The sequence below is a fragment of the Oikopleura dioica genome, chromosome XSR (genome assembly GCF_907165135.1).
Source record: "Oikopleura dioica chromosome XSR, OKI2018_I68_1.0, whole genome shotgun sequence".
Lineage (NCBI taxonomy): Eukaryota > Metazoa > Chordata > Appendicularia > Copelata > Oikopleuridae > Oikopleura > Oikopleura dioica.
This window is the reverse complement of record NC_137294.1, coordinates 11,931,405-11,953,534: the sequence shown is the minus strand read 5'-3', so window position 1 is coordinate 11,953,534 and position 22,130 is coordinate 11,931,405. Positions and strand designations below refer to the sequence as shown.

General features: G+C 40.6%; 4 protein-coding genes across 4 annotated transcripts; 3 read left to right on the top strand and 1 right to left on the bottom strand.

Moving 5' to 3' along the window:
- LOC145709378 (alpha-ketoglutarate-dependent dioxygenase alkB homolog 4-like) lies at positions 1-1,149 on the top strand. The gene is made up of 4 exons (XM_081787059.1): positions 1-113; positions 178-576; positions 652-823; positions 1,030-1,149. The coding sequence occupies exons 1-4, from the start codon at positions 22-24 to the stop codon at positions 1,147-1,149; spliced, it is 783 nt and encodes a 260-aa protein (XP_081643185.1). The 5' UTR covers positions 1-21.
- Positions 1,150-1,161: 12 nt separating this feature from the next.
- On the top strand, positions 1,162-3,797 carry LOC145706379 (uncharacterized). The gene is made up of 6 exons (XM_081783767.1): positions 1,162-1,405; positions 1,614-1,818; positions 1,900-2,012; positions 2,062-2,445; positions 2,630-2,798; positions 2,844-3,797. The coding sequence occupies exons 1-6, from the start codon at positions 1,181-1,183 to the stop codon at positions 2,978-2,980; spliced, it is 1,233 nt and encodes a 410-aa protein (XP_081639893.1). The 5' UTR covers positions 1,162-1,180; the 3' UTR covers positions 2,981-3,797.
- A 3,927-nt stretch (positions 3,798-7,724) lies between these two features.
- LOC145708536 (uncharacterized) lies at positions 7,725-9,575 on the bottom strand. The gene is made up of 5 exons (XM_081786219.1): positions 9,348-9,575; positions 8,987-9,046; positions 8,069-8,227; positions 7,934-8,029; positions 7,725-7,862 (listed from the first exon to the last, which is right to left on the bottom strand). The coding sequence occupies exons 2-5, from the start codon at positions 9,040-9,042 to the stop codon at positions 7,790-7,792; spliced, it is 384 nt and encodes a 127-aa protein (XP_081642345.1). The 5' UTR covers positions 9,043-9,046; positions 9,348-9,575; the 3' UTR covers positions 7,725-7,789.
- Positions 9,576-10,238: 663 nt separating this feature from the next.
- Positions 10,239-11,492, top strand: LOC145707125 (uncharacterized). Its single transcript, XM_081784611.1, has 3 exons — positions 10,239-10,364; positions 10,417-11,172; positions 11,255-11,492. Exons 1-3 carry the CDS (start codon positions 10,290-10,292, stop codon positions 11,375-11,377), a joined length of 954 nt encoding a protein of 317 aa, XP_081640737.1. The 5' UTR covers positions 10,239-10,289; the 3' UTR covers positions 11,378-11,492.
- The last annotated feature ends 10,638 nt before the right edge of the window (positions 11,493-22,130 follow it).

The following is a 22,130-nucleotide window of genomic DNA, read 5'->3' as shown; positions in this document are numbered from 1 at the left end:
TATCAGAGATAAGAAAAGTGAATGACAGAGGGAGTGACTGTATGTGCGTGCACGGGCATTCGAAGTTGTATGGATTGTTGCGAGCTAGAGAGCACGAAAGAACGCATTTCTCGGTAAAAACATTCCTTGTTTTCAATATCTTGTGAAACAATGAGTTGCTAATTACTGCCTAGCTAGCGCGAAGAAGCCGGAGGAAACAGATGTAACTGTAGAAGTTAATTTGATGAGCAGCGATGAGTTATCCAAAATCGGTGCTTTTGTTTTCCCCGATTTTCTAACCCGCGAAGAAGAGAAACAACTCGCCTCGGTAATGGACTCTGATGATGGAAGCAAATGGGTGAACTCGCAGTCCGGGAGAAGGAAGCAAGACTTTGGGCCGAAAGCCAATTTTAAGAAAAAGAAGGCGAAGCTCGGCTCGTTCTCGGGGATGCCCAGTTGTATGTTTCCGCTATACGAGAGAATAAACAGACTACATCCGATTCTGAAGAACTACGCGCCCGTGGAGTGCTTGTTTCTAGAGTACGAGCCTACGAAAGGCGCTCACATCGATCCCCATTTCGACGACAACTGGCTTTGGTTAGGGTGCAGCGATTCCGAATTTCGATCGTGAATTTCAATTAATTGAAAGCGCTAGTTGTATCCTCAGTGAAAGGGCGAATGTATCATGTCTCTGTCTTTGCTGAGCGATAGTGTTATGACTCTGTCTCGTCAAGTCTCGCCAGGGCGTCTCGTTGAAATCCCCGTCCCGATTCCTGCCCGCTCGCTGCTCGTCCTCTCCGGCGACAGTCGCCACAAGCTCAAGCACAGTATCAAGCCAGAGTTAGTCATTTCAAAGAAGGAACGATATGTATCGATTGCTAATTCTACACATCGTAAAATATAGCTCTACAAAAAAAACAATTTTCAAATATTTCGACAATGCCCGAATTCAGGAAGAGGTGTATTTTCGTTGCCTCCACGGTATATTTTGTACAGCTATATTTTACGATGTGTAGAATTAACTGGCAATTGGCCAACTCTGTTTTCCAGGCAGAACATATAACTTCTCGCCGTTTGTGCGTGACCATCCGAGACCTGTCCGAAAAATTTATTGAAGAGAATCCAGAAATAGCTGCAGAGATATCGCGTATCGCCGCAATCCAGCTTTGAGAAAAAAGTTTGACATCTTTTTTGTTTCAGAATGGCGTCGAAAAACGCGACGCACAATGCCGTGCCGAAGCTGTACAACGACATCATCAAGGATGTGATCAGTTCGGTGCGCGACGACTTCATGAACGAGTCGATCGATGAATCCGTGCTCGAGGACTTGAACAAACTCTGGCTCAAGAAGCTCGAGGACACGGGCGCGACGAGAACACTTACGTCTTCAGCTGTCACCGCCATCAACAAAAACGTTTCAGACTCGGTTAGTCACTCTCTTGCTACCTGTATAAAAAACCTTACTTAACCAATCCAACCCGAACTCTAACTTACGTTTTCCTTCGCTAAAATTTCGGTAAAAAATATAGAGATAGTTATTTTTCAGAAAGCCGCCACGCGGCTCTTTTTAAACTCATTTATGACCCTATCTTAGGCACTCTCGATTTTCAAGAAATTTCAATAATTATATTAAGCACGGAGGAAGCAATGTCGTCTACGTCGGACCAAAAGGAAGGAACAATCTAACGCTGCCGGGAAGGCATCCAGTTTACAAAAAACCAGATGGAGTCGTTTATCCCGAGAGAACGACGATCGTCAACTCGACTAGCCAAAACAGCCGCTTTCCCAATCAGAAACCTAGATTTACGAATTTCACGAGCGGAGATAAACAAATTGGAAGTAAGTTTGGCGGATTTTCGGTATACTTAGTTTTTTGTAAAATCTGAAAAGTATGAGATCCCCTAATTCTTTCCTTTTCAGATTCGACGCGACGTTTCATTCAAATCCCTTCAAATAACAGTGCAGGAGTGATTCAGCAAAAGTATCAAACTATTTCTAGCAGTACTGTCAATAGAGCGGTCCGGCCAAACCCGGTAAGAAAGTCAACAACTGTTCTTTTTCACCCATTTTTTTTCTTTCAAGAAACCGTACGGACAAGCGCGAACAGGAGGAGTAGTTCACTCAACAGCGCCAGTGAATATCAGCCCTACCTCTGGCGGCCAGAATCAGCGACAGGCAGTGATAAAACAGAACACGCAAACAGTAATCAGCGGAAACAGACGGATGCCGCTATATTCCAACCAAATCGCCCAGAAAAACGAGGCTCAGATGGCCCAGCATCGAGGACAAGCGCAGAGTAATCAACAGGCAGGGGGACAGTTACAGAGCATGAACGGGCAGCAGTCCGTTCAGCTAAGCAGCCACGAACAGCAGTCGAATCTGAACGACAGTTACAGCTCAAACGAATACGGAGTCGAATCGGCGTACTCCAGCTCAGCCAGCCAGAACAATATCTACTTTTCACAGGTTAACTTTATCATTCTGCTTTTCTACTGTTGGTTCCCTTGATAACGAAACTCTTCATCGAGCTATTGATTGGTCCAGAACTTTCTTTACATCTCCAGGTCAATCAGCCGCTCGATGATGGAAGGTCGTTGTCGGTGGAAGCCTCTGTAGCTGTAGTTTTTCTTCCTAACTCTTGAACTTGAAGACGGACGGTCCACTGGGCGACGACGAATTCGACAGCGACTCGAGCTTAGAAGATAGCGACGAGGAAACCGAGGAGATCCAAAACAGCGAGCCGGCCGAGGCGGAAAACCCACTCGGCTCCGACGATGATTTGGACGGGGCGGACGACGACGACGCAATTTTCGAAACAGGTCTGAGCGCGTTTTTCCTCCTTGATTTCAAGCAGCACATTTCAGACAACCAAATAGTGTGCCAGTACGACAAAATCCAGCGCGTCAAGAACAAGTGGCGCTTCTGCCTCAAAGACGGGATCATGCACCTGCACGGGCGCGACTTCGTCTTCCAAAAAGCCAGCGGCGACGGCGAATGGTAAAAGCGACCTTTTTCTTTCGCTTCTTTTGCAAAAAATGAACAACCGCGCACAATGTAAATAAAAATCTCCTCTTTACTTTCTCTCTTCTTTACTCTCTTTTTACTCTCGACTGTCACTGTTTTTTTGTCTTGATTTCTTACAGTTCAAAAATGCGCTAGTCTCTTAGTTGATCCTCCTCCTCTTCTAGCGATTGTGAGAATTTTGAATTTGAATTACTGGGAGGCTCAAAAACACGAAAATAAAAACCCAAATTTATTCCGAATTCGCGGAAAAGACACAAATAAAAATCGCTTTATAAAATTTCAACCCTTCCTGTCCAAAGTCCGATGTTTCTACTATTCTCACCCGTCACGACCATTTTTGACTAGAAATGGCGTCACGTGACACTGACGAAGCCAGTTCAAGTACGTTCCGTTTCATCAATCAACTTGTTGTTTTATTATTATTTATTGTTATTTGCTAAACGCGAGAAGGAGGAAGTTGGCACCAATTTAAGTCTACCTGCCTAGATGATGCAGTTTTTAATATTTAACTCAGCAGTTCAATAATTTTTTCCCTATTTTTTCTCCTCCCTTTTGAAAACGAATCCATGCTTTTTATCTTTTATGTATTTTTTTTTCTGAAAATTTCTGCCAAGATTCCCGTTTTTTTTTCAACAAAAAAGCATCAATTGTACAAATCCCAACTCGGCGTTCGCGAAGAGCCCACAGTTCTGTATTCTTGTTTATACAGTACTTTTTCGAATCGAATTCGTATCTTTTCATTTAATAAATCTCCATTTACCGCCTAAAATGAGCACTCTTGCCAACAACAAATAATAAAAAAAGTTTAAAATCGAAAGAAATTATCCAAGAAACAGGAAACTTCAATTTCCTGTTTCCGTGTTGGTTCTGTTTTTATGCAGGCTTGCAGATGGAAAACAGAAAATAACTGCAGGCAACATTGTTTATTCCGAATTTTATTTCTTAGCTGCTGATTCAACAATCTACTGTTTTTTTAGAAAACGTGGGGGAAGGAGGATCTTAAAATAAATTTAATTTGATATTTATTTAGTTTAATTTAGATGAAATTACTCGGGGACGATAGGTATGAATTATCTTGTTTTTAGTTCTTTTTCTAAAAATAATAGATAAGGAAGATTTTATCTTCTATTTTCAGACCGTAAAAAGTATTATAACATCCATTTGTTAAAGTACAATTACAGGTTGTAAAACAAATGTCTACAATGCGTTCAATGCTTCATTTGGGTTGATTTTCTTGACAGAATTCAATAGAAACGAAGAAGCAACCAGGCGGTTATTTTATAAATTTACGGAAATCTACCGGCTTTGTAAAATGTCGGTAAAACGGTGTTATTTAATATTCTTCCAATCCCAACTAATTATATTTAATTAAGTGTAATTAATTCAGAAAACTCAAGGTGTGGCTTCAAAAAAGTTTCATGTGTCTATGGGAGATAATTCCTTGATTACCATAATTTCCGCGTCAATCAGCTTAGACTCAATAGACAGAGAGAATAGTACTCTTTGGGCTCAATTGAAATTGTATTCAAAAATTTGATTATTTTTGCTTTTTTTTAATCATCAATAGAAATCCCCAAACTCTATCTTTCAAATGTCTGTAATCACTAAGTTCAACTGGCAATTTCTTTCATTATAAATAGGAGAATTATAATCTGGAATTTTCGGAAGGGGGCTTGTACGGTAATGCTTCGAATTCAGCTCAATTTGGATTATCCTAATCCTGAATTTTATTCATAAACGAATCCACTCCCGTGGGTTTGTTTCCAATAATATGATAATTATGCAGCTCGTGCCGCTGTCAATCATTATTACTCAAAATTATAAAATACGGATATTACTTCTGAATGCTTTTATTGAAGATTTCAGCCAATAAGAGGCCAGTATAGATTGTTTTAGCCAATCAGAGGCCACTGTGTCCCCCATTCATCCCCAAACTTGAGAAAACCACCCGAATATTCCCTATTTTAACTTTTTTATAACAAGATTGGATAAGTTGACATTTCGTTATATTTTACATTTAATCACATAATTCGAAGCAATTCTCGAAATAATTATTTCGGATAAAAGTTCTAATTAGCTGTGGATAATTCTTGGATCATGCAGCTTAATGTGTCCGAAAATGAACAATTTATTCTGATCGGAAATGAATTACTTCAAATAATAAGGTTATTTTTGCGATTTTTACATAATGAAACCCTTATTTCTGTCATCAAAAAAATTTACACGAAAAATTAATTGATTCGAGCAATAGATCTTCCATTTATCGGAACATGTGTCAAACTAGAACAGAGAGGAGGGTCATTCAGTTTCTTACAAGTGTAGTTTTATTTTTACATTTTTGGCGAATCAAATTTTGCGCAGTTCAAAGATCGTCTTTGCAAGAGGCTTCAATTTGATAATTGAATGTAAGCTCTTGCTTATATGCGTCAACTCGTTACATAAATCCCTTGTTTCTACATCTTTACCTTTTAATAACTCTCGTTTATTGCCCCCTCTTCAGTCTAATTATTGCTGTATTGATAATAAATAATCTTATCTAAAAATGATATTCTATTTTACGAAGATAAATCGTTATTTATCATTTTGAAATTAAAATTTTTGAATTTTTATCACTAGAATTTTTCAATATTAGCTAATTATTTTTTAAAAACCTCTTTCCTGAAGTTATTGAGCTTTTTGAAGTCCTGAATTAATTGCTGCCTAGCTGACTGGCTTCGAAAAGGATGGAAATTCGATGATTTCAAGAAGAAGAATTTCGATTTTTCTTTCATCCATTCCTGACTCTATATTTCTCTGGGTGATAGGAGTGCATGTTCTTTGCTGAAAAAACGCTTGTAAAGCGCTTGAAAAAGAGAGGGTTTAGTACGTACGTGGGACAACACTCAGCGGGGCGAACATTTTCATAAAATTCATAATTTTTTCTTTTTGTAGCTCTTATCGCCTTCTGTTTGAATTCTCAGACCAGAAAGAGGTTAAGTACTGTCTTTTATATTATGCATACGGCGGGGAACATAATTAATAATCAGACTGTCAAAAATTCTGCAAGAAAAGCGGCTTTTGTTTGAAAAAATGAAGATAAAGAGGATAATGTTTTTCTCCAAAAGTTAACCTAATGACACCCCTATTTCATTCCACCAAAAGATTTTTAAAAATATTCGTATGTTTTTTTGATTCTTTGAAAATCTGATATCGGAATAGTAGTTGATTGATAGGCATTTAGCTAGCTTATAAAATTCAAAATTAAATTGATTTGAATATTCGAAGTGGCTGTATTTCGTAACGCTTGCTCTCTGCCACCATCTTAGTCGGGCCGATTTTTGATATAAATAAATCGAAGATCGTACTTATCATTATCATTCAGGAAGAGCTATTTTAAATTGTAGACAATCTTCCCGATGACTCATGACAAGGTAGAGGTTTCATTCAACCCGTTTTACTTTAAAACTAATTGTGTTTTAACTAGTGGCTGATGATTTCCATCGGAATCGGCGTCGTCTCCGTCGTCCTTTATGGAGTCATCTTCAGTAAGTTCAACTGTAATTACTAATTATCAAAGGAAAAGTCGTAAAAAAACCCTGCTTTTTTCGAGATGAAACAAAGTGACACCCTTATTTTATTCGACCAAAAGAAGATTTGAACTAAATATGATTTCTAGAGTTAAGACAGGGACACCCTTATATCATTCCGTCCGAAAATAGCTCAAAGTTGTAAATCAACTCTAAATATATTTCCTTAAGATAAGGTTGTCACTTTGTTGACGGAGAAAAGAGCCTTTTTAACATATGTTTTCAGTCGTTATTTTGTGGTATGACTTCTGCAAGCGGCGAGTGCTGACCAACGACGATTCTGTCGACCTCTCCGTCACCTCTGTCTAGTAGCAGCAGGGTCTCAGTTACTGCCAGTTACAGTTTCCGAGCTTTTTCGGTAGCATCCGCGCTTCTTAATTACAAAATGAACCAGCCTTCAGATTGTAGATGAGATCTCGAATTAATAAAATAATCAACAGACTCGATAGTTTTTTTCATTTGATAAACTGAATCTTCAGTAGTCATACTTAATAATCACCGTTCGAAGTAATTTCGAACAATTTTCTTCGTTGTTATCTTTATCTTTATTAAATTGGAGGCCATTTGGTTTTATTGCCATCGAGTAATGTTACTAGTTCTTTTTTTTATCTGGCTATCAATAGTAGTAGTGCTTATCTTATTATACCGAGTAATAGAAAGATAAAAGAAGAACCGCCACACTAGGGGGCAATAAAACCAAATAGCGTCTAATTATTACTTATAAAGAGTTAATTTAGGTATGCACACCTTAAGTGATACCCTTATTTTCGGTGAAGCGGGGTATCAGTTAGACACCCAAAAGTAACTGTTAGTTTGAACCCTTTTCTCAATTAAGGGTTAGGGTTAGGGAACAGGGAGTCCGGGGGCTAACCCCCTGAGTTAGCCCAAAGGGGGTCCCCTTGGGTTAGGCTTAGGGGCTGTCCGACCGATAGCCCCTACTACCTAATTTTATAGCATCAAACGAGAGCCTGTGCCTAGGCTCGGTAACCTGTGTAGAAATCCTGAGTCAGGGTTCGCAGCGGCTTGGCAAAAACTTATTTAGCGAATACCCTGACTCAGGATGTCTACACGGGTTGCCGAACCCAGGCTTTGACTTTTTTATGATTCATTACTTGAAATTTCTTCTATGATTTCGGGCGATTTTCAAGACAATTTTTTTGAATGAAAATTTATTTGCAAGAATTTTTCAAAATCGAGAATTGTGAGTTTTTGTTTACGCTTCATACAACTCGTTTGACAGGGCGGTTTTCTTTGATCCAGCCATTTAATCCGGCAAAGTAGTTCTTCGCTTGCCTGTGGAAATAGAGTAGCAGTTGTAAGTAAAGTGCTCATAGCAACTGTCAAGTAACAGTATTAGCAACTACCTGTAATTGAGTTCAAAGAGCGCCATTGCCCCGTCCTGAGCGCGGCGCCCATCGCGGCAATACAGTATTATTTCGGTGCTCTCGCTTGGCTTTACTCTACTTAAAAGATAGTCGAGCCAAATTATAAGGAGGAACCTTTTGAAATGCTTCTGGAAGTCGTCGTCGGAGAGGTTGAAAAATTTGCGAATTTCGTAGTGTGGAATGTTCAACCAGTTCTTCGCGTCGATGATTCCTTCGTTGAATTCTTGCTTGAGCCGGACATCGATCACCAGACTTTTTTCACTTTTTCGTGCACTGAGGATTCAAATTATTGCTTTCTGTGGAAATAAACTCAAGACTCAAAGCTACTTTCTTACGCAAGTCTTAAGGGTATCACTACGAAAACATTGACAGCGAATTCTGCCTGAAAAATGGCCTCGATATTCTCGAGAATCTCTGAAATTAAGGGGGTAGAACTATGCTATTTTCGAAAAACCTAGTTCTACCCTCTTAATTTTGAAACATACTTTTACAGTTTTTTTCCTCTTTTGTGGACCCCAAATTTGTGGACATTTTCTTCATTTTAAGGGGTACTCGTGGGACACTATTGCAAAGATAATGTTCCAATTTTGTGGACATTTTCCCTGATAAGAAAATTTTAGAGGCAAAAATGACATATTTTTTTCAAAAATCAAGGGTTATTTTCAAGAAATGAAGGACAAAAGCATTTAAATTTGTCGAAAAAAGATAAACATAAGCAAGAGAAAGGCGTTTCGAGGATGAAATTTCCCATTTTTCCATAAAAACTTATATTTGAAAAAATTTAAATATACTACGGCGGGACATTTTTTGGGAACCCTTGCCCACTTTTGTGGACATTTTTCCGAAAATTTGGGACAAAAAATGTCCACAAAAGAGGAAAATAACTGTATATCAAAAAGTAAACCTAATGGTGTCCTAATTGAATATCTTTAGAAGTAAGTAAGTCTCAATCAAAATCATGATTCATGAGAATTTCTTCTAGCATAACTTTCTATTAAATTACAGTGCAATAAACTAATAAATCTTTCTTACCGCTCAAGATCAGATGTTTCTGCTGTTTGATCTTCAATCGTTGGGATTCCGATCATCTCTCTATCGTTTAATTAGTCAAATAAATCCCGGCAAGAATACAATAATTATTATTTATCAGTATTTAGTATCGATATTTTCTCAAAGATAATAAAACTTCAATTTGATTCAAAACTTTCGATTCTGTACTTGAACAAGTGGAAAAATAAAGAGCTTCCGCGAAGCGTTGTTGGTTCAATCTTTCTTTGCTTAGCTGCTTGCTAAGTTACAGTTAACTTCTGACTGTAGCGATTGAACATGAACCCGCTTGCACATTTTTCAAGCAGGAAATATGATTAATTTAGCTTTTGGCCGCAGCTGTTACCTTTGTGCGGCTTTTTTTTATTCTCTCGCTGGTTTCAAGTGTGTTCAATTCAATTTTCAAAATTTATATTCTTTTTTTTTTCGCCGCCGCCGTTGAATTGAAATTGAAAATTTGAATAGTCAATTCACGCCAAATGAAAAATGGAAATGCCAGTTTGTCGACACTGTCTTCAAAGAAACGACTTCCTCTCTCTCTGTTTCGCGATTCTTTCGAATTCCAGCGCCTGAGAGGGAAATCGATATGGCGCGTAATGATCGCTAATTCTTGGAAGATCTAAAAGACAAGTGGTCAGCTAGTTTACACACGTCAGGACGTACTATTTGCTCGCTGTTTTCAATTTAATGCGACTCAGTAATCGAACAAATCTGGCTCTACTTCTTTATCAAGCAGCGCTGTTTCCGAAACGGGTGATTCTGACTGCTTCGGGACTTGATTTATTGATGATGAGGGTATTTTTCGCAAATTGCCAGCAGAATTTTCTGTCGAAGTTAAAATTGTGAGACCCTTATTTTCAATCGTTAATTGAACGTTCGAGCCCTTATCTCGGTCTTTTTTTGCAAACCTGTGTGAAAACCTTAGTCAGGGCCCTGAAATAAGGCTTATAAAACTGTTCTTTTATTAAAGCTTTTAAAGGACCCTGACTCAGGTTTTTACACAGTTTTCGAGCCTGAATTCCTGACCTCAAAGAATTCAAAAATCAAAGAGGAAAATCAAGGTACTACTAATTTTTATTTTTCCTTAAAACTGCAGAAGTGGAAATATTTTTGCATCAGAAACGTTTTTTCCTCGCAGCAGGTTCATCTAAAACCACCTTGTTGACAAATAATTATTTCTTCGTTGCGTGATTCTGCTGAAAAAGGAGCCTTGAGCAGGGAATAAAAACCAGCGGAACGGGTGCCCAGATTAACCCTCTGCCCCAAGTAAGAGAGTGAAAAAAGAGAGATGAAGTTTTCCGCCGCGCTTTTCGTCATTGCCCAAGCGCAAAGCGACGAAGCCGACCGAGGCTACTATTTCCAGGTGAGAACAAATCAAAGAAGCTGCAGTTTTAGACAACTGTTTTTCATTCTAGGACTACTACAACACAAATATCTACGCTGGAAAGACCGGCCAGGACGCCAGTTACAACAAGTACGGTCTGGCGAACGGAAACCGTCGATACTGCCACGCGACGCCCAAACAGAAGCAGATCCGCCACTGGGACATCACCGAGCACGGCTACTTCAGCAGCGGCAACTACTACCCAGTCGAGTGCTTCGGCCACGACATGTTCTGCTACATCGAAGAGCGCGCCCAGTTCGGCCAAATCGTCAACATCCAAGCCGGCTGCGCCCAAATGATGAACCATCCCGGCTCCACCATCGCCAACGAGAGCGACCTCGTCTCCCAAATCTACAAACTCTACTACAACAAAGAAGCGGCCAGAGGCGACGAAATCAGCTACCACTACGGCATCGGCGGTTGCCTCGCGCTCCCAGCCCAAAACGGCTACGACAGCAGAAGCGGCGGAGACACCGATGATGACTTCAAGAAGAATCTCAAGGACAACAGATGGATGGGACTCCACGGCGGCTTCGGGCTCAACCAGTGCCTCCGTCTCCACGAGAAAGACGGACCCAAGGCTGCCCTCCGACTTGGCCCTTCGATTTGCCGAGCTTGCTGCCTCGCCACGCCTCATTACTACCAGGACGGCATGACCGGAGACGCCCTCACCAAGAACTACTTGTGCAACCATCTTCCTTACAAGAGCTCGACCGCGGGCGAGCCAGAAATTCCAGACAAGACCGCCTTCGACTGCGAAACAACAGTTGCTTGGTGCAGAAAAGAGGTAAACAAAATACAAGATTTTTTTGCGTAGAAACCTTTTCATACTTTTTACACTGAAAAATTTGTCAAACGTTTCTTTCCAGATCACGCCCAACTTCGGCCAATACAGCGTCCCAGACTACAACGCCTACTACAATCTCTTCGATCTCCCAACATCATCGGATACCGACACCTTCTGCGATGGCGGCACTTGCACACCAGAATAAGCACTATTTTATTTGAAAAAACAAAATGACCCTGCTACTCATTATTTCATTTACCGCTTGTCTCTCTCTCTGAAAAATGAGAAAAAAAAATAATAATAAATCAAAATTTCATGTTTCAAAAAAAACACCAGAATCTTCGAGCATCTCATTTTTATTTTTTGACAAAAAACGATGCCTTTTCAGAATATTGATTGCTACTTATGTCATCTCAAATCCATAAATGGCCACAAATTATTGACTTCGAATTTTGGAATCGAAATCTTCTTCATTTTAATTTTCAATAATCAGTCAAAAAACTCGAAAAGAGAAAATGTGCCGAGGAATATCTCTGAAGCCCCCAAAATGGGTGCAAAAATGGAGCTCCAACGTTTTCGCCCATGTCGGTCCTCAAGGCTCGATGATTCTCTTGAAAGAGCGGATTCCTCTTCCTCGCCTGATTTTTTGGAGCTCTGTCGTTATCATCGGCGTTTTCTACACTTTGCTGATTCTCAACGTCGACTACACTCAAGTAAAAAAAAAAGAAACGAGTAAAAGTAATTATTGTTTTTGAAACTTTTAAGTACGCGCTCGGGCAAACGCTCTACCAGTCGCAAAATGTCATCGACGCAGAAATCATCTTTCCGGAGATTACGCTCTGTCTAAACAGCATGCATTCGAAACAGCTACTTGCGTCGTTGATAAGTGAACAAGGGTTCTTACTAAGCGTCGCGACAAGTCTAAATGTTTAAATTTGGGGCAGAAGCAAAAAATAGAAGTGATTTTGAGGATCAGGGTTTTGATTGGTCGGTAGGCTAAATACAGAAATCTTATTGGTTAATCAAAAATGCACTTCCATATTTTGGTTTAGTCCAAATTTAAGACTATTTTTAGACTAAAATTTGGTCTTTTCGGCTAAATATTCGACTAACCCTAACCTTAACTTTTATTTAATCTAAGATCAAATTCTAATTATAAGATCCCTGGTAAGTGATTTCGACTTGAGTCAAGTAATGTGGGCATTTTACGGCTACGGCTACATCCTAGAAAGCGAAGTAAAAGGATTCCAGGAACCGGTCTAAATAAATCCTGTCCAAAGTTGCCGAAAAAATTATCGATAATAAATGTAGTGGTGTTTATCAATGCACATTTGCTCCGCGCTGCGCGCCATTCTCATTCACTGTCCGCGAAGCTCTATTCCACGCGCCGTGAAAGCGCCCGCCGCGCTCCGTGAAAGCTCAAGCCACATTCCTCAAACGGCTCAGCCACACTTCACGGAATATCTGACCACCCACCATAGAACACTCTACCACGTCTTACAAAACACTATATAAGAAACATTTCTCTGTTCACACACACACACACAAAACTTCACTACCAACAAAACTAACTTTACTCTTTTTGTATCCTGCTCCCGAATACAAATAAACCAGTCTCAACAAACCCAATTTATGTACTTTGATAAACACGTACATATTTTGGTGACTGAAGAAAACGGAACGCCCACAACAAAACCCAGCTAGAACCAGAAGAAAGAACCAGAAGAAAGAACCAGAAGAAAGAATCAAAAAAAGCGATTTTATCCTGACCTTCTGCAGAGCGCCGCTCCCAAGAACAGACTCACGTAAGTACAGGTTACCCAATAGGCTAAAGTTTTGATATCATGGGAGAACTTTATTATAAATTGGTAGTTGATCTGACTGCTAAAGAGCTTATGCTTATTTATGACAAGCACCCGGATAAGAAATACCCGCTCCCTATTCCCCGATTTGACAAGTCAGGGTGTGTCCTGAATTTGCTCAATATTCAGCCAGACTTGTTCGACCAATTAGATAGAAAATATTTTTTCCGAAAGGTAGACCAAAGAATTGAATTTGACCCAGATTTCGATGTGAATAATATCCAAGAAGCTGTTCAAAAGACAGCTCGTGCAGATCATAAAATTGATATCGATAAAATAAATGAAATTATTGAAATGGATAACCTGAACTCAATTCTCGCTCGAATTGATGAGTCTGAAAAGGTAGAACCGAAGTTCCGACCACCACCTCCTGATTCCAAGCCATCTGGATCTGCTCCTAGAAACGATCCTAGAAATGCTCCTCAAAAGGAACCTAATCAACAGCAAAAAGAATCATCGCCCGATCAACCAAAATTTGGACAAGTAAAAATGAAGACTCCCAAATTCGACTCCCAGCTCCCTGTAGAAAACTGGATCGTCAACATGGAACTTTACGGTAAATGTTCAAAGATCACCGACGCGGATCTGATCAGCGTCGCCTTGTCTCAAATTCTGATGGAAGAAAGTGGAACCTCCTTGATTGAAGCCATTACCGAAGAAGAAAAGAAGAACTGGGAAAGCTTTAAAACGAAATTAGTGCAAGTTCTTGGCAAAGACAAGGAACACTTCAAACATCTCTACACATCGTTTCAACGAGGCCAGGAAACCCAACAAATGGCCGTTACGAAGCTCCAAGCATATTTCAAAAAGGGTTATGGAAAACTCGTGCTCGATGCAGCAGACGAGTCAATCATTTGCGATCGATTCATCGAATGCCAGGATCCTCGACTTGCCGAATTACTGCGACGAGAAAAATCCCTGCTCAATCTCCGAAATATCGCTAACCGTGCTATGGAACTAGAACGAAGTTTCTACAAACGAGAAAATGTCTTCACTGCTGAATGCTCAAATAGTGGAAAAGAATCTGAAATGGCGCAGCTCTGCTCCCAGCTCAAAGAAATGATCGCTTCTGCCAAAGAACCTTCAAAGGAGAAGAAACGAAAACCACGATCGAGAATTCCAACTGACAAGATTCAGGGACACTGCATTGCCTATGTTCGTAATCGCCGCTGTCGATTTGGCGAAAAGTGCAAATATCTCCATGCGGAAGAAGTCCCTGAAGACATCCTTAAAATTATAAAGGAAGGGGCATGACTATCAAAAGTCATCGAAACGTGCGAATACGCTCATTTTGCACCGGCCTCGCTCAAATTTGTACAAATTTTGCTCAACGGATTCAAGTTCCCTTGCCTTATTGATAGTGGTGCAAGTCGAACCTGTTTCCGCTCTGATGTTCTCGATGTTTTACCGTCAACAATCAATCAACAAATCCCATCTTCAATAATGCTCAAGTGCGCAAATTCAGAAGTTGTAAAAGTCAAAACGCTCAGAACCCCTATTGATGTTCAGTTCGAAACAAGCTCCTCGCCACTTAAATTGAAGTTGGACCCGCTCATTGTTCGTAACCTATCTTGCCCGATCATTTTGGGAATGGATGCTCTTAAAGGAATAACAATTGGAGAAAAATCAGTTATCTTGAAGAATAAATCTATCCCAACAATCGACCCAAGCTCACCTGACTTGTTCTTAACCGGCTTAATTGAAATTGATAAAGAAACTGGTCGTGAAAGAGAAGAGTACGATGAATTCGTAAAACAACGATCAGAAAAAGCTCAAAAAATCAACTTCGTTCCCGCCATTGGATCTTATGGCGCTGCAAATCCAAAACAAAAGAAACAGCTCGGAGATTTAACTTACAAATGGCGACTCTCCTTCAACATGGACTCAAATGATCTCGGAAGACTTTTTGGTTTCCGATACTCGCTCCCACTTTATGATGAAACAAAATCTGCTCATCAGCCGCCCCGAAAAATTGCGATTCATCTTCAACCGCAAGTTGATGATCAAATGACTAATTGGAAAAAGCTCAATGTCATCCAAGAAACACAATCGGCATTCAACATACCGCTCATTATATTACGAAAGAGTGATTCCTCAATCAGAATTTCTCTTGATGCGCGAATGCTAAATGAACTACTCCAAAAAGATCGCTTCCCATTGCCAAGCATGCAAAGTGTATTCACCTCCATCGGAAAGAAGCTCTCCGGAAAAGAATGTTTTATCAGTTCAGTAGACTTCTTGAGAGGCTACTGGGCCGTCTTTATTCATGAAGCTGATGCCCACAAAATGGCCTTCAGTTACGATGGACGCCATTACCAAACCAATAGAATGCTCTATGGATCATGCAATGCTCCAGCCTGTTTCTCTCGAATTATGAACAAGCTGATGAAACATGATTCTATTCTGCTCTATTTGGACGATTTGATAGTGATTGACAATAATTGGGAAAGCCATCTGAAAGCTCTGGAATATGTGTTTCAAACCTGTTTTGAGCACGGATTGGTACTAAATGCTGCGAAATGCCAACTTGCCAGCAAACAACTAGACTTTCTTGGTCACTCAATAACCGCAGACGGAATCAAACCGCTCAGAAAGCACCTAGAAGCTATAGAGAAGATGTCACCACCAAGAGATAAAGCAGAACTGAAACGATATCTTGGTATGGTCAATTTCAACGTCAAATTCATCAAACGCGGAAGTGAGATTCTGTCCCCGCTCTATCGTTTGACATCAGTCAAAGCGAAATACGAGTGGTCCGACATCCATCAGAAGGCTTTTGATACAGTAAAAAGTGAACTCCTGAAAGAGCCGACCCTAGCGCACTTCAAGCCCGGATGTAAACTCGTTCTTGTTACTGATTCATCTGGATACGCAGTCGGAGGAACACTGTATCAAGTCCAAAACGATCAATTCGCTCCCCTTGGATACTTCAGCAAAGCTCTTTCCGGTCCCGACCTCAAGCGACCAATGAGGATCAAGGAACTTTTCGCTCTCTGCTGGGGAATCCAATTTTTCGAGTACTACCTGATCAATTGCGAGTTCGACTGTTATGTCGACCATAAGTCACTGCTCTATTTATTCCGAGAATCACGAAGACAGAAACTGGACATCAAATTATGCAATGTGCATAATTATCTGCTCGCTTTTAACTTCACGATTATTCACAAAAGCGGATCAAGTCCGGAAATGGCCTCTGCAGATTTCTTTAGCCGGCTCCCTAAATCAAAGAGTTCTGATCTTGATAAGGACTCAGAAAACTTCTTCGACGTTGATGAAACAATCTTCGCCTTGTCAACTCTTTCGAATGACGATGCTATCTTCTCATACGAAAATCGATCCTTTACGGCGAAAGAAATGACTGCTGCTCAAGAAGCCTGCTCCATTACGAAAAACCTTATTCAAAAAGCCAAGATCAACAAGTCTCAGAAACGCCTTATGCTGAAAGATAATGTTCTCTACTCGAATGATCGACTTGTTCTACCCAGTCAAATTGCCGATGAATTTATCTCTTACCTACACTCCTTGACAGCTCATGCCGGAAGTCAACAGCTCCTTCAGATGCTCAAGAAATTTTTCATCAGCAACATCCAACAAAAAGTAAGGGCAATCACAAGCTCATGTGAAACATGCATTCGCCTAAAACCGATCAAACAAATGCGACCTTCGCTGATAAAAGATCGCCAATTCGCTCAACTCCCCTTTGAAAAGGTCCACACAGACATAGTGGATTTTGGTAGACCCGACCAAGCTGGTAAACGTTATTTGCTCACCGTCGTCGACAGCCTTAGCGGCTACCTTGATGGAGAACCACTATCGAACAAGTCCGACAACCTCGTTGCTAAAGCTCTCTTGCAAATAATACTGAGGCACGGAATCTCCGAAAATTGTATTTCCGACAATGGTAAAGAATTTGGCTCAAAGACAACAGCCATTCTTGACCGATTTGAAATACGCCGTAGTACTACAAGTGCTTATTACAGTAAGTCAAATGGAAAGTGCGAAAGAATCCATCGAGAAATTCACCAAAAGCTCAAGAACCAACTCGCTACTAATCGCACTTGGTCAAACTACTGGCCACTGGTACAATACTTCCTGAACAACACCCCAAAAGGCTCCCTGGACGGTTTGTCAAGTAACGAAGTTGTGTATGGAAGACAATTTCATGTTCCATTTTCGCTAAAAGAGCCGATCGCTGAAAATATCCAGCCATTCATTAAAGGGTTAAATTCGTATTTGAAAAAATTGCACCCTGCTCTGCTCAACTTCCAAGTCCAACGATACCAGTCATTATTAAAACGTGACAAAAACAACTGTCCCGTGCTCCCGATTGGAACATCCGTTCTTTGTTGGAAACCAGACAATTACTCTGGAAAACTCGGAATATCATGGTCTGGACCGTTCAAGATCCACAGAAGACTCTCCAAAGACAGTTACATTGTCAAGTGCCCGCTCACAAGAAAAGAATATCGAAGAAATATCAGTTTGATCAGACCGCTCAAAATAAAAACTGATAACGACAAAACGGAAATGATTTGCAAGGATGAAAATCCAAATAATTCCAGCTCAAAAGAAAAAAGTGCTCCAATTCAAGCTCCTGTTCCTGATCCAAAACAAACTCAAGTCCCAGCTCTTAAACAAGCTCAGCAAAATCGATCTGCTCCGACCGATGATACAGTTCAAGATCAAAATCCTTGCTCTGATGCTCCCACTTCTACAGCGAATGATCAACTACTGCTCAATGAAAGTGAAAACAAGGATTCAGTATGGAAAGATCGTCTCCGCTCAAGACACAATAAGTAAAAAGAGAAGCTCATCACGTTTTACCAAGCTCAAATTAATTCGAATACATGAGTATTAAAGCCCTGCTCTCAAAAGATATATCGCCGCTCAAAATGAATTTCACAACTTCAACGATATGATGCACACTAGAAAAGAGTCCAGTTCCGCTCAATCGCTGCTGAAGTTAAATCAGGCCTCTGTGGACTTCCGACCGCATAAAATTGATTATGTACAAGTAACTGGGCCCCTCTACTTGGACCGCTACTCTTAACCTTGCGCCGGATTTCTCCAGATGTTGGCAATGTGTGCAGTTGCCGATTCACAAATATTCGAATGTTCGACCAAAGAGGCATTTTCCCAGCTCAAATGGCATAATGCGAATCTCCTTTTTCTGAAAAGGGGGAAGAGACGAATGAAAACTGCTCGTTTGTTCAAAAATAGTCAACTTCTCAGTTCACTCGACTTTCTGAAAAATCTAAAGCTCGAAATCAGAATCGAGAATCCAAATCGATAGAAGGACTCATTCAAAAAAGAAGAAATCTCAGCGCGCTGCAATGCTCGTAAATCTCCGCGCCTGGACAAAAGAAAGCTATTCAAAACAGCTCCCCGATACTCATCCGCCGATAAAATTAGCATGTACCGTTCGAAGCATGTGTTCCAAACTGCTCAATCAGAATGTGACTCTATTCAGAACTCGAAAAGAGAAAAAACATCTCACCAAATTGAAATCGAATTCTTCATGATAAAAGAGATACTCCCAGCATGCCGACCACACTCACTAGCGATATCTTTCTACTTCAAAAAACGAGTGACACAAAAAGACGTTTTCAACAATTTGCATTAAATTATGTTATTGGCATCCGAATCCCGCTCTACGAAATCGAATGCGAGAAAACGAAAATCATCCGAAATTTGCTTGAAAAAGTTGAATTTTCGATCCAAGAGCGCGAGGACTGGTTCGAAATACTCCAACAAAAGCCACTTGATCTTGAAGTAACCAGCGCTGACCTAAAATCCTTGCTCCTCTATTCGTGCAAGTGCTTGCTCTATACAGCGAAATCAGCTTCAAAAGAAACTCGCAAGAAAATCTTGGATACATATGAGGCAAAATTTGCTAAAAAACGTGGCTGCTGGAAGGAGCTCAATTGTAAACAGAGCAGTGAGATACAACTTATTGCTTCACAAGTTTACCTTATCCTCACTGATCTTTTGGAATTCCTCGGTCTCTTGGAAAACACTGCTCAACCTCAACAAGAAGAACAGTTCGTCGATAACCAGAATGAGAATGCTCCTCAATCCGATCAACAAATGGAGTTCGTCGACGTTCCCAACTTTGATACAGTTACCTCGTATGGACAAAACATCATTGATCAGCTTATAAACTCAGGAAACCCCCCTGCGAGTAACGATCTTTTATAAAAGAGGGAGGAATATGTAGTGGTGTTTATCAATGCACATTTGCTCCGCGCTGCGCGCCATTCTCATTCACTGTCCGCGAAGCTCTATTCCACGCGCCGTGAAAGCGCCCGCCGCGCTCCGTGAAAGCTCAAGCCACATTCCTCAAACGGCTCAGCCACACTTCACGGAATATCTGACCACCCACCATAGAACACTCTACCACGTCTTACAAAACACTATATAAGAAACATTTCTCTGTTCACACACACACACACAAAACTTCACTACCAACAAAACTAACTTTACTCTTTTTGTATCCTGCTCCCGAATACAAATAAACCAGTCTCAACAAACCCAATTTATGTACTTTGATAAACACGTACATAAAATCCGGCCAAAGAAGGCTTATCATAAAAGCAAAATGTTTTCGAAGAAAATCGACGAGATAAATATGACCAAGCTTTATGAAAAAACGCCGCCAGAGTATTACATTTAGGGCTTCAACGTCAAGGGATTTTAGAGTCCTCTTATCATAGAAAAACGGTCATATTTATAAGTATGAAGCCTCAGTTAAAGAATCACGTGCACGTATAGAAATCGCAAATGCCAGCATTGGGAAGAGCTGATGCGCCAAAACGGGAGAGAATGGGAATGTACGCCTTTTTTTATAATTTTTAGAATTACTCGACTTCGAAATTCTAGCCTGGTCGCTTATCTTCACCCGCCTTGGATACTGCTATCACTTCAAGCCGCCAAATCTGACCTGGTCGGACGAAAACACGGGAAAGAATCAGCTCTCCGTGACAATTGCCTTCAACCAGAGCGATTTCGTCCTTGGATGGGCGCATTCTCGTGACGATCTCACGCTTTTCATCGATGCTAACTCGTCCAACCCTAATCCAAGCCCCAGTCTTACTGATAACGTTAAGGTAGGCAAACCTATTAAGGTGTTGAAAACCTGAGTCAGGCTTTGGAAGAGCTAAAATGAAAAGCCGCGTAGCGGCTTTTTTAGAAACGAAGCCGCAAAGCGGCTTCGCCAAGAGTTTAAAGAAAATATAAATGGTTTATTTGCGAAGCCGCTTCGCGGCTTCGTTTTTAAAAAAGCCGCTACGCGGCTTTTCATTTTAGCTCTTCCAGAGCCTGACTCAGATTTTCTTCTCAGGTTGCCGAGGTAAGCATCATTTTGATTTCAAGGTCGTGAAAGGAATGAATCCAATCATCGAATTGAACCAACTGAACACCAGCCGAGTGGGTGGAGTTCGCTCCCCTTGTTGCTGGAAAAACGCGTCGCTGGAAGAACAAGTGGACGAAAGCTGTGGCGAAACGAACCCAGCAGACACGGAGGAGTTCCAGTATTCGTACAACAACTGCATGGAAAAATGCTTGGTGAAGCAGATCATGGAAAGCTGCAATTGCAGCCTCCCGTGGTTCAAATTCACCTACCAGTGCGACAAGAACTTCGTCGTGGCCCGCGAAGATTGCGAGAAAATTCGAAAGCTGGACGAAGAAGGATATTGTCCGTTTACGAGACATGTCCAGTGCGTTTCATGTAAGCTGATTTCGGAAATGCCCACGAATCAATTCTTTCAGCGATTATGGTCAATCAAAAGAACAAGTGCAGATGTATTCCCTCTTGTAAGGGTGTCCTCTCCTACAACTACAAGGTTTGCTACATCAAAAGAGTCTAATTGTTTAATTGGACAGTGCTAACAAATCAATTTAGATCCAATATGAAGGGATTCATCAACACGATTTTCGAAAACTAACAAGAGGTAAAAATTGTAGTTTCCACAAAACTTTTCTTTTAGAAGTAAAAAAAACCGGCCAGATGGCCGGTCCCCGCGGTATTATTAAATTGCGGTCAACCGCGGTCCAAAATTAATTTATTTCTTTCTTTTTCCAGTTCAAAAAAACAACCACGAAATCGTCAACTTGGATCTGGCCAGTTTCGCGATTTCGCTCAACGACGACTACGAAACTCGCCGCGAAGAGAAGCTCGACTATCCGCTGCTCTCGCTGGTTTCCGATATTGGCGGCACGGCGGGGCTCATTGCTGGAATGAGCTTAGGTATCTCTTCGCTCTCTTTTTCTGGATCAATTAACCTTTTTCTTAGCGACTCTTTGCGGAATAATTGATTTCTTCGCGACGCTGGTGCTGCGCATGGCCAAGGCTTTGATATTCTGGGTGGTGCCAGCGCCGATCACTCGCTTGGCGGTATTTAATTTAATTAGCAGGTGATCACGTGACCTTATCAAAAATTATCCTTAGAAGAAGGGTCTCCGCCCCAGAAGCAAAAGAAGCGCTCCCTGTCAGTTTCGACTGACACGCTCATTCTCAACAGAACCCAATCAAGGGCAGTGGTTTAATTCCGCTCTTCAGAATCCGGCAATCTGCGCCAAAAAGCAGGAATTAAACCACTTGAGCTCTAAAGATGTCTAATCAAGCAGCAGCAAAAGCACTCGTACTATCTTTCAGACAACAGCTAGTGGAAAAATATTTCATCGAATTTATTTACTGTAAAAGTCTCTTTTTGGTCTTTTCTTTACCCAGAAGAGGCCCTAGTTTGACGTCTCTTCCGGGTCTATTTTGATTTGATTAGTCTCTTTTGATTAAAATTAGTCTCTTTTAAAAGTCTCTTTTCAGTCTCTTTTAGTCTCTTTTTAGTCTCTTTTAGTCTCTTTTAGTCTCTTTTTAGTCTCTTTTAGTCTCTTTTTAGTCTCTTTTAGTCTCTCTTTAGTCTCTTTTAAAATCTCTTTTAAAGTCTCTTTTAGTCTCTTCTGATTAAAATTAGTCTCTTTTAAAAGTCTCTTTTAGTCTCTTTTAGTCTCTTTTTAGTCTCTTTTAGTCTCTTTTAGTCTCTTTTTAGTCTCTTTTAGTCTCTCTTTAGTCTCTTTTTAAAATCTCTTTTTAAAGTCTCT